General features: G+C 35.9%; 1 protein-coding gene across 1 annotated transcript; it reads right to left on the bottom strand.

Moving 5' to 3' along the window:
• Positions 1-6,103: 6,103 nt before the first annotated feature.
• LOC113512818 (general odorant-binding protein 72) lies at positions 6,104-11,631 on the bottom strand. Its single transcript, XM_026896747.3, has 5 exons — positions 11,487-11,631; positions 9,877-9,952; positions 9,258-9,346; positions 7,358-7,469; positions 6,104-6,269 (listed from the first exon to the last, which is right to left on the bottom strand). Exons 1-5 carry the CDS (start codon positions 11,538-11,540, stop codon positions 6,181-6,183), a joined length of 420 nt encoding a protein of 139 aa, XP_026752548.2. The 5' UTR covers positions 11,541-11,631; the 3' UTR covers positions 6,104-6,180.
• Between the last annotated feature and the right edge of the window lie 934 nt (positions 11,632-12,565).

The raw sequence follows: 12,565 nt of genomic DNA, 5'->3' as shown, positions 1-12,565 counted from the left end.
AATGTCCTCTACCCAAAGGTTGTCTGGAAGAGATTATTTAGCGATAAGGCGGCCTTTTGTATCACTTCTCTAATATTTTCTATATTTGTTATTTCTCTTTTTACTTGGTGCAATAAAGTGTAATATAAATAAATAAATATATTTAAATAACATACAAAATTCGCTACCTTTTTACATGAGCTACATAGAAATAATAAGAAATAAAAAAGTATTGTACAAATAATAATAATAAATATGAAACTTGTAGGTTTCATTGCGAAAAAAAATTTTAATTGATTCCATTATCATAAAGGTGCAGTTACACCACACGCACAAAAAGAATGATTAGAACTATAGAACAAGAGCTAGAACCGTCTAAGGGTGGGGTTAGACTGTATAAACGAAGAGATAAAGCCAGAACTTTCTTTTTGGTGTAAATGATAATTCGTTTTTATCATTTACACTAAAAGAATAGCAACCAGCAAATACGAGAACAACAAGAACTAGTATTTTTGAACATGCTTCGTTGATGTTTAGATCACGCGATATATAATATTTTATACAGCCTAGTCAATTAAAACACTAGAACTCTTTGAAGAAACTTTTTCGACTATATATTTTATTTTATGTAAAAAAACGCTTTAAGGTTTTAAAATTTTAAGAAATAAGTACGACTGAACGTGCATAACAGTTTTTAGTAGCTGCACTTGCACGCTCATATGCCGTTTCCATACTAGTCAGAATTTCATAGAATCGTCGAGAATAATTCCCCGTCCTACTCAAATATGCTCTAATATGTGAAACAATGCTTTATCTCAGTTTACAAAAAAGACTTATAAAGTGATAGGATGCGTATTCAATCATTTGGTCTAAATCCGTTAGAGATAAAATGAAAAAAAAAACATAGGTTTACGGCTAACGATAAAATAGCATGAACAAGGCTTAAAACAGAAGGAAAGCAATTCTAATGTGTTAGAATGCTCTTATGTTCTTGTTGTTGTTCTTATGTAATGTACTGCGCTCTGTTATGTTTTGTGATGTCGAGTTAATAATCAAATATAATGATAACTGTGTCAACTGTTTCCTCCGACAGACGGGCTATGTTTCATGAGCATGTCCTTAGTTCCTACAGTGCAAGTGAACATTATTAGAAGATTGTACGTTATTGTTCATGAAAAGTGTAGGGCAATGAAAGAAAGCTCTTAGCGTATTTTAGCTCTTAGCGCTCTTTTTTTATGCAACTGAGAATGGCAAACAAGCTGACGGCTTAACTGTTAAAAAATAATAACCGTCACCTATACATATGATCAGCACCGCGAACATAACATAGAATACTGGTTCGCTCATGATACCTACCATGCGTTGCTATTCTTGAGAGCTAAGGTATTATGACTCTAAACCCTGTAAATTTACTACTATATCCCATCTTTAAAACTGAAACACAGCCATGCAAACACAACTGTTTCACGGTAGAAACACGAATGGGTCAGAGATGGCCGAGCAAACGTCTTTTGTATTATATATATTAGTCCCCCTCTAGTAGCACCTAATCTATCTTTCTCTTAGCAAATTTTGTAGTGTTTGTATTGAAAAAAGTGATCTTTGTTCGTTTGACAAGCTCTTGCTCTAAGCTCTAGGCTCATTTGGTGCGTCAGCACCTTAATAAGTTTACAGAAAAAAACACTACCATGAGATATTTTTCTTAAGAAGATTTAATACCATGTTGGGCAGACAGACAGCTTTGTGTAGTTTAATATTCTATAGATCTAGCTGTTGACGCTAGTGGAACAAAATAATACCGTAATAGAACCTTTTTACTAATCGTTCAACTGCTAAATAGAGCAATGCGTCCTGATTTATTATATAATTCTTCGGGACATGCTAAAAATGTTACACTGCTGTTTGTTACCTTCATACACTGTAACATCCCAATCATCTGGACGAGTGGCGGTCTTCCACTGTGCGTTTTTCAAGGCACTTTCTTCCACGCACAACCATTCTTTGGAATCAACTTCCAGCAGCAGTATTTCCGAACCGATACGACAACATAACCTTCAAGAAAAGAGTATATTCCTTTTTAAAAGGCCGGCAGCACACCTGCAATGCCGCTGGTGTTGTGGGTGATCATGGGCGGCGGTAGTCACTTACCATCAGGTGAGCCGCATGCTCGTTTGCCCCCTGTGTTGTAAAAAAAAAAAAAAAAAAAAAATTGTTTGTAGTTAGATGAAGGAAACTCGTCAGTGAAGTAGCGTTCTATAATTAAATTAATTATTTCTCGTTTCCCTCCTCTTATCCTGTTGACACACTAACTTTTTTTTTACAGATAAACAGTCCTTTGTTTAAATAGAACATAAAGAATGCGAACTACTGGTGTTATTATATTAAAAATTAAAATACTGTGACCTTATTTTCCGATGGTAACAGTACGATAACGTTGCAGGTATGTAAAAATTATATTTAAACACTAGGTATTTAACTCGAGATAATTTTTATGTTTGGTCATAAAACTACAGGAAGCTATACATACGTAAGTCATTATGTACATGCGATTTGTACAGTTTGTTGTAATTTGGAATAAATGCAAAGATATCCACATATTTCATTTTTTAATCCTTTAATCCCTTTAATTATTCAAGTAATTCCCAAAAGAAGTAGAAGAAGAAGTTTTCTCAATTAGTCTTGGGGATTTGAATGTATTTTATATCTCTTAAAACGCATGCTGCTCACCTAATAGTAAGTGACTATCGCCACGCATGATCACCCACAACACCAACGGCATTGCAGGTGTGCTGCCGGTCCTTAAAAAGGAATATGCTCTGGAATATTTACTTGAAGGTTACGATATTTGTTTTTTTGTTTGTAATACTTTACTTTTATAGTGAAGCCTTCAATTATAAGATACGGAGTTCTTAAGAAAATAATGAGTACAATGGCGGACTTGTCTCATAAATGGGATTTCTTCCAGTCAACCTTTGGATGTCTGACAGAAATTGTGAATTGGTTAAGACAAAAAAAAAATACCTAATAAAAAAAATTGAATAATATTAGGTGTTGCAGTTACAATACGAGTACATGTGTCGTTTGCTTGGGTACCTCTGTCCAATTCGTATTTCTATCGTAAAATAGTTTGCAGGGTGGGGTATGGCAGTGAATTTACAAGGTACAGAGGAATAACCCCTGGGTCCTCAGGAATGGAAATCCATGGGGGGTATCATGGGCAAAACAGTACATTCTGTTATGGGCATGGTACTGCTCATGTCTATAGGCGACGGTTATCATTTTCAAGTTGATTTCAAAGTGTGGTTATACGTGGAAGAAAGTGCCTTGAAAAGCGCACGTTGGAAGACCGCCACTCATCCAGATGGTTGGGATGGAACTTTAATTTGTGCCGGGTTGTACAATGGTGAGATTTAGCAGCAAATGTCAATCCGAACAATTTCTCAGATTGTTTATTTTTTAACAGAAGATAACGGCCTTTGGCTAGGGGGATTAATCCTTACACGCTTGAACCTAAATGGTCGCATACAGTGCGGTTTCAAAAAAATTTACTCCTGTGAACGCTCAGGCTGTGAAATGAGCTCCCTGCCGAAGTTTTTCCTAGAGACAACAGTACTAGGTTCTTTAAGAAGTATATTACAGTTTCTCAGGGTTGGCAACGCGCACGTGACACCCCTGTGTGTTGCAGGCGTCTATAGGCTACAGTGTCCATTTACCATAACACAGACTGTATGCTTGTTTGCCACCTTTGTAGTATAAAAAAAGAGGACCGATTCTGATTGGATTGAAGAAATATAATTGTTAGCAATGTGGCTGTAGAAACTCGTTAACAATAAATTGTATGGGTTTTTTTATAATCATTGTAAAGTGTATACCAAGTATCGTTTTTCTTTTAGGTTTTTAAGGGATTTTTTTGTCTGTGTACAAAATGCCTCGCCTCGTTCCTGCGCAGAACGTTACAATCCATTAAATCTGAGCATTGTTTATGTTTATTGGCACTACCGATTAGTTAGGTACCACTTTACATCTAGTGCGCCATCAAATATACCATTTCCGGTAATATTGTAATATTAAAAAAAAAATCCATGAATGACGGATAAACATGATAGAAATTAGCCATTTATATGTTTGTACTGTCAGCCGCTAGAGATGGGTGTTTATTAGGAAACCACAACTGAATTATTCATTCGATTAAGGTTAGGTTAAATTAAAAACTTAAGGTTAAATTTAAAAACAATCTTGATGCGCCATCTAAATATAGAATATTTTATTAATTTTGCTATTTTTAAAATACACGAGTAAGAAGCAACAGGTAGAAACAAGCAATACGTAGAAATAAATCTCACACGTAATTATGATCACAGTATCTTTATATAAAATTACTAGCTAAGTCGGCAAACGTTGTTTTACCATATACATTATTTCGAGAACTATACATGAAATTTTCTCGTATTACAATTATTATATTCGATTGCCATCTTTCAACCCTATTGCGGCATATAAAAATCGCGATTAAAAAACAGGGATTGATCGTAAAAGCGTGAAAGTTTTAATTTGTATAAAAATAAAAAAAAAATTATGGGTGGGTCACCTTTATCATTGAGGGGTATGAAAAATAGATGTTGGCCAATTTCAGACCTACCCGATATGCACACAAAATTATATAAAAATCAGTAAAGGTGTTTCGGAGGAGTTTGGTAACAAACACCGCGACACGAGAATTTTATATATTAGATTGTGTAGGTACATAAGGAAATTGAAGAGTTAAATTTATTGTAGGTTGTTAATACGTCAATCTACTTTCGAGTCAATATTCTAGTTATTCGAATAACGGATTGATATAATCGAATACTTTCGATTCGAATGAAATTCGAATATTATTTGAATCAGTTCTCACCTACATCACTAGTTAGTATTACGGTGGCTAGTGTAGTTAACAATGTCATTCATGGGTTGTAGGTACTTCGCTAATCCCACATCGTGGTATATCATTAGTCACGAATCGTTGGTCTGTTGATTGCGTTGATACATACTTGAAGGTCTTATACCTGAACCATATATACAATACCAGAGGGAGACTTTGTACAAAAGTCGATTGCTTGGGTACCTCTGTCCCATTCGTGTTTCAACCGTGAAGCAGTTGTATTTGCATGGCTGTGTTTCGGTTTGAAGGGTGGGATATGGCGTGAAGGAAGAGGAATAACATCCGAGTCCTTAGGAATGGCAACGCATGGGGGGTATCATGGGCGAAACAGTATACTCTGTTATGTCCATGGTACTGTTCATGTCTATGGGCGACGGTTACCATTTTCCATCAGGTGAGCCATCAGCTTGTTTGCCATTCTAAGTTGTATAAAAAAAGGCTATGTCTGCTCAAAGCTATAAATTCCGCTCCTGACTCTGGAGTTGGCACAGTCCACTAACTATAGGTGATGGTTACCAATTTCAGTCAAACGTAATTTAAGGTGGGGTCTGATGCACCATGCCCACCCCTGCGATGCGAGCAAAGACGTTGCAAAGACATGTCTGAGAAAATGCCTTTTTTAAAGAACCAAGTCCAAATATATGCAATTATATTGTTAGAAAAAAAACGTTTAGCCTACATAATAATTGGTAACCTTAGCATGACACATTGATTACTGTAGTTAAGACGAGACAAAACTATGGGTTGTTACGCATTTTAGTAACTTCGAGTAGATTTCAGTCTATTTTTTATAGCACCTTTTCAACTATGGCTTTTCAATGTCGGCTATCAGCTTATGGAATCTCTTTGTCTCTTGCAATATTGCAATAATTCTGCACTATATTCACAATGCCTGTTCACTATTGGATGTCGCTGTGCCAAGATGTTTTTCTGTAACCGACTCTTCTCTTCTCTGGTGCCCTAACTGGACATATGCCAATAAGGCATATACTACACAAGATGGGTCTATCTTCGGACACAGTGTGCAGACTGTGCGGGGAGAAATCGGAATCCATGGAATACTTGATGTGCAACTGCAATTATACTGTATTACCCATGGAACTTACCAAGCGTTGCCATTGGTGAAAAATTGAATATGCCTCTGTCATTATGCCCTATCATTTCAGTATTATAAATAATAATTTGTAAATGAAAACGACTTGATTAGTTTAAAATGAATTCTTTTTTTTAATGAAAAAAGATCGTACTCAAGAACATTAGAGTACATTCAAATCAAAACTCTAAGGGAAATAAAATATCGCTGGATTCTGATTGTATATACATTTGGTGACGTGAAACACTGCATCGCAGATATCCTTGTAGCCATCGGCTGTAATATAAAAAAAATCGATTAGAAGTAAAACATTTATTTATTAAAACATATTTAAATATGTCTATAAGGCGGACTTAATGCCTGATGGCATTCTCTACAAGTCAACCGTTACACTAAACAGAGAGAGTAAATGGCGGTGCATAGATTTAAAAAAACAATTGTAAGCAGTTGTGTTTGCATGGCTGTGTTTCGGTTTGAAGGGTGGGATATGGCGTGAATTTACAGGGTACAGAGGAATAACACCTGAGTCTTCAGGAATGGCAACGCATGGGGGGTATCATGGGCGAAACAGTATACTCTGTTATGTCCATGGTACTACTCATCTCTACAGGTGCATGTTACTACGCATCTACTTTCCATCAGGTGGGCCGTCTGCTTGTTTGCTATTCTAAGTTGTATAAAAAAAATATATATAAATATTTATAAACATCTACATAAATAAAAACCAATTTTCGAATGTATGTAAGCATATCACTTCAAAATGAGTGCATTTGGTTAATTCTTTTTTTTTTGTTGTTTTATTTTTAATTACTATAATGATGGTATGTATGAAATAAAACATTTGAAATGTAAATAAATTGTATTTAAAAATCTCCATATAAAAAAGTCCATAGGCTACAGTGAATGTTAACCATCAGACGGGCTGTATGCTTGTTTGTTACCTTCGTGGTATCAAAAAATGTCTAGAACAAATATGCCTTTTTAAAGAGATTAATTAAAAATTTAAAAAAACTTTGTAGAAAAGTCGATTGCTTGGGTACCTCTGTCCCATTCGTGTTTCAACCACGAAGCAGTTATGTTTGCATTGCTGTGTTTCGGTTTGAAGGGTGGGATATGGCGTGAATTTACTGGGTACAGAGGAATAACACTTGAGTCCTCAGGAATGGCAACGCATGAGGGGTATCATGGGCGAAACAGTATACTCTGTTATGTGCATGGTACTGCTCATGTCTATAGCGAGGGTTACCACTTTCCATCAGGTGGCCCGTCAGCTTGTTTGTCCTTCTAAGTAGTATAAAAAAAAATCCCATCCTAATGTTTAATCCTTTTGGATTGGATTGAGCCGTAGTCAGAAGAATACATACGGACTTTCCTGCAAGCAACGATTGCGTCTTTTGCCGGTTGTTTGATCTCTTCTGGCAGGAGCAGGTCAGCTTGTTTTAAAGCTGCTTCGAAGTTTAATTTACCATTTTTTATCTGAAATATTTTTGTGATAAGCAATCCTTACTGTTGCGAACATTTGTCTGAATTTATGTATGGATGATTGTTTGTAGATAACAAACAATCATCCATATTCACGCAAGTACTACTAAGTAAATTTGAATGAAATTTAGTACACGGATAGGTTACAAAACATACGATATTTATATAATGATTCAAGCGTGCGAAGCCGCGGCGTACAGCTAGTATTAAAAATATGTTAAAGTTTGTTACATTTTTACGTAGCCAATTCTGTAGTTATTTTAATTTTTTAGTTTACTTATGTTGTGTCTCGTGTTTATATCAGCGACCGTTTACAATCAGACGAGCTGTATGCTTATTTGCCACCTTTATGGTATAAAAAAGAAGAGAAATCTTTCATAAACACATGACTTTTATATACATAAACCCAGTAAGTGTTTACAAGTACAATTTATTAAGTAATATTATTATTGAAAGACGAGCTTTTTTCAGGTATAAAAACCTGTGACCTTTTTTAAAGTTCGTTACTAATTCCTATCAATGAGGGGAATTTTAAGATGTTCTTTGTAGCGACGTTTTTTATCTCCTCAGGATATAGTGTGTATTTTCCAAAGGAGATATATCGTTTATATATGAGTGAGCTACAGCCACAAATGAGTGCTGCGGCGTTTCTTCCTCATTGTGACAAAATCTGCAAACACTTTTTGGGCATAAGCCTAATTGGATCATATGATTACATTATTTTTACTTAAAAGAATAAATTTCTTAAAGTAATTTTCTGAAACCCCCTTAATCAGGGCTTTCGAGTGTTTTGATCCTGGCGACAAGACCCAATAAAAAGTCTATGCCCATTTCCATTTAATATAATACGTGTAAACCAAATTTCATAGTTGGTTAAGGGGTAAAAGTGCTAGCTAAAAGGTAACAAACTCACTTGAACATTAATAGATAAATAGATAGATAATGTTTATTACCAGTATTAAGAAAATAAAAAATAAAAACAACAAAAAAAAAAAAAAACAATTAATGTTGCTGGTAATAGGAGCCGCCTCAGCTGTTGCTATATATGTACAGCTCCAGCGAGATGCACCTATACAGCGCTGATTTTCAGGCGGCCCCTTAACTCCTTTACCTTTAGCATGCGTGCGGGTCGCCAATACCTATTTCCCGGATGGGAGACTCAACACGCTTAACAACAAATACATAAAACATTACAACAAATACACAATTTAATGAATTGAACATGAATATTATCGACAGGGAGTTCATTCTCATACCCTAGAGCCTAGATAGTCGCGTACAATGCGGTTTTTTTTAACGGATAATAATGGCATGGTAACCCTGCCTGCGCTATCGGTATACACTAGCGGGGTACCAGTTAGGGGTGATAGGTGATGATGAAAGCAGGTCCGTTAGTCCATTGTAACAAATTACACTAGAATTAATCACGATAGTTTCCAGGGGAACTGCGTGGAGGTCGACCTGATAGGGTATATTGCTAGTAATGGGGAAATTAGACCTCATTACTAATAATTCCCGTACAACGCGGTTTCACAGATGTTTTTTCCCACGAACACTCAGATTATGGAATGAGCTCTCTGTCGAGGTTTTTCCAAGAGACTACAGCATGGGGTTCTTCAAAAGAAGTTTCTTCAGATTTGGCACCGCCCGCGTGATACCCCTGGTATTGCAGGCGTTCATAGACTACGGTAAGCGTTTACCATCTGATGGGCCGTATGCTTGTTTGTCACCGCAGTGGTATAAAAAAGATCAAAGTTGGAATATATTGGAATCGCAACTCACAGCATTAGCCATTTTCATGATGCATGCCATATAACATTTGACTTCTTTTTCATCTATGAAGACACCGTCGTTTATGGGATCAATTTTTTCTAAAATAAAAATTTAAAGACGATTTTATTAAAAAAAAAATACTCATTAAAAATAGTCCTACTATTGTTATATCAATCGTTAAGTGTCCAATGCTGTATAAGGCCTTCCCTATAGGGGGGGGGGGGTTGCCAGTCGTTGCCACGCTTGGTAGACGGACTTAGTTCGGATTGATATCTGCGGCTGATTTTCACCATCGTACAACCCGCCATAAACTAAAATTTCATCCCAACCATCTGGACGAGTGGCGGTCCTCCACCGTGCGTTCTTCAAGGCACTTTCTTCCACGCACAACCACTCTTTGGAATCAACTTCCAGCAGCAGTATTTCCGAACCGATACGACAATATAACCTTAAAGAAAAGAGCATATTCCTTTTTAAAAGGCCGACAGCACACTTGCAATGCCGTTGGTGTTGTGAGTGACCATTGACAGCGGTAGTCACTTACCATCAGGTGAGCCGCATGCTCGTTTGCCCCTGTGTTGTAAAAAATAAAAAATTAAAAAAAATTGTAGAGCCTCTCGAAACTTACCATCTTCGACATTGTTTTTGGGTTGGCACTGTTTCCTCATCATCTTTCCTGTATTTTTTATTTGTTTCATAGTCATCTGCAAATTTTGGCGACGAAATACTTATTAAAGTTTATAAAGACAGTAATACTAAAGTACTTAGATTATGAAGAATAACGATATACTAAGTCTATGTAGACTATAGTATGGGGTTCTTTAAAAAAGGATATATTGAGGTTTCATTAGGGTCGGCAACGAGCACGTGATACCCCTAGTGTTGCAGGCGTCTATAGGTTACAGTAACCGTTTACTATTAGTCGATTGCTTGGGTACCTCTGTCCCATTCGTGTTACTACCGTGAAGCAGTTGTGTTTGCATGGCTGTGTTTCGGAATGAAGGGTGGGATATGGCATGAATTTACAGGGTACAGAGGAATAACACCTGACACCTGAATCCTCAGGAATGGCAACGCATGGGGGGTATCTTGGGCGAAACAGTATACTTTGTTATGTCCATAATACTGCTCATGTCTATAGGCGACGGTTACCATTTTCCATCAGTTGGGTCGCCAGCTTGTTTGACATTCTAAGTTGTATAAAAAAAAAATGTATTATTAAACAATGATAAATTGGAGGACAATGTAAAAGTTACTTTTTATGCATGTGATTACACCATTTTGAACGTAAACAGAGACAATATGGGCCACAAATGTGATCAACCGAAAGGACGAGATTCTGATATCAACGGTTGATTGCATTATAGTGCAAACCGGTATATCGGTTCCATCTGTCTGTCCCATTGCTAGCAATACGTCTTATCAGGTCGGTTGCCTCTGGAAATCATCGTGGTTAATTATTATACACTTTCATCCTTCATTAATGCTTTGTCAATGTATACCGATAGGAGGAGGTCACTATTTCATTTCCATCCATTAAACAAATCATCAGGTGGACGGGAAGGGATTGTTAGTATCTAATAATTTTAACAGTTGTTTTTTCTTTCTTTCTTTCTTTCTTTCTTTCTTTCTTTCTTGTTCTAATTCTATTGCTAACAACATACCCTGACTGATCGATTTCAATTCACACACTTCTCGGAATCATTTATTTATTTATTTATTCATTAGTACAAATATGTGTACATGGCGGACTTAATGCTAAAAGCATTCTCTCCCAGTCAACCATAGGGAAGTGTCAGAATACTCGAATGCGGCACTACTAATTATTGATATACATACATACTAAAATTACATATATAAACGAATAAATATATATGAATAACAAATATACTTATACATATATGATATATACTATATTATACACGAATCATTGTGGTTGTTACTTCTGTTAAATTTATCATGATGGGCTAATTGATCTGACTTTTTCCTCGTCTATCATCAGTCACTGATGCCTCATCACCGTATATCCATAACGCTCGGGTTATCGTTCCATAAAAAAAATGTCCAGGTTGGTTTATTAGCTTGTTTACTTTTTTATACTACTAAATTAGCAAACAAGCGTACAGCCACTTTGATAGTAAACGGTTTCTCTAGTCTATAAAAGCCTGGAATATCAGAGATCCTGAAGGAACCTTATCTTAAGCCTAACTATACCATGACGTATAAAAAATTACTTACAGCTTCACAAAAAGCCAGAAGAAGAAGAAACTTGGCCGCAGCAATTAAAATCATTTTTCATTCATCGAGTTGTTATAATGAACAGTCATTTTCTGGGAACCTTGATCTTAGACGCATGCTATTTATGCCATCTGTTCATTGACGAATGTATTCGTTAATGTTTAATGGAGGAGTAATGTAACCATGCTGTGTGCGAGGATAGGTATAGTCCGATTATTTTTATTTGTCAGTTTTAATAAATAAATCTATCTTTCCTATTTAAGAGCTGCGCTCTTGTCAGTGAAGCTCTTGCCACTCACTACGATTATCAGCGAGTCTCTTCACCTCTTGATACGACACGACACCAACTCCTTACTTGATCTGCCTGATGTAACCATGCCTCGGTCTCCCTCTTCCCCTCTTTCCCTAAATAAATATTGCCAACAAAATATTTTGCATTATTAACAGTTAATAAAATGTAGAAATAATATATAATTATATAATATAATATAATATATATATATATATATATATATGTATATGTAAAGGGTGATGCTATGTTGTCCATGAGTCCTGTGTCTATGTTAGCGTTAGCTTGTTTCTTATAAATTTTCTCATAAATATATTGCTGAAACAAAACGATTTTTGTGTTAAATTATTGTTGTTGTTTTTTTTTTTACAACACAGAGGGCAAAGGAGCATATGGCTCATCTGATGGTAAGTGACTACTGCTGCCCATGATCACCCACAACACCAGCGGCATTGCAGGTGTGCTGCCGGCCTTTTAAAAAGGAATATGCTTTTTTCTTGGAGATTATGATGTCGTATCGGTTCGGAAATACTGCTGTTGTAAAAAAGTATCTACATTATTCTTTTTGTTTTACATTATTTTCTAAAATATGTTAAAAAAAAAAAACAGAGTAAGCGATATTCTATTACCTTAATTTTATCTGTTTGACATCATTGTAAGACTGAATTGAAATAGTCGTTTTTCCTGGCGGATTAAATATTATTGCGATACAAAATTGTAAACACATGATTCCGTGTTCTAAATAAAAAAAAGTGTAAGGTACCTTTTTTATGCAACTTAGAATGGCAAA

Source organism: Galleria mellonella, unplaced genomic scaffold (genome assembly GCF_026898425.1).
Source record: "Galleria mellonella isolate WM207_F2 unplaced genomic scaffold, CSIRO_AGI_GalMel_v1 utg21, whole genome shotgun sequence".
Lineage (NCBI taxonomy): Eukaryota > Metazoa > Arthropoda > Insecta > Lepidoptera > Pyralidae > Galleria > Galleria mellonella.
This window is presented reverse-complemented; position numbering and strand designations above follow the sequence as displayed.

Bases quoted from the DNA above. Each gene is read 5' to 3' on its own strand.
- LOC113512818 (XM_026896747.3), bottom strand. From the start codon at position 11,540: ATGATTTTAATTGCTGCGGCCAAGTTTCTTCTTCTTCTGGCTTTTTGT. The intron at 9,953-11,486 runs GTAAGTAATTTT...CAAAATTTGCAG, and splicing joins TTCTGGCTTTTTGTGAAGCT to ATGACTATGAAACAAATAAA. The intron at 7,470-9,257 runs GTGAGTTGCGAT...AAAATATTTCAG, and splicing joins TCATGAAAATGGCTAATGCT to ATAAAAAATGGTAAATTAAA.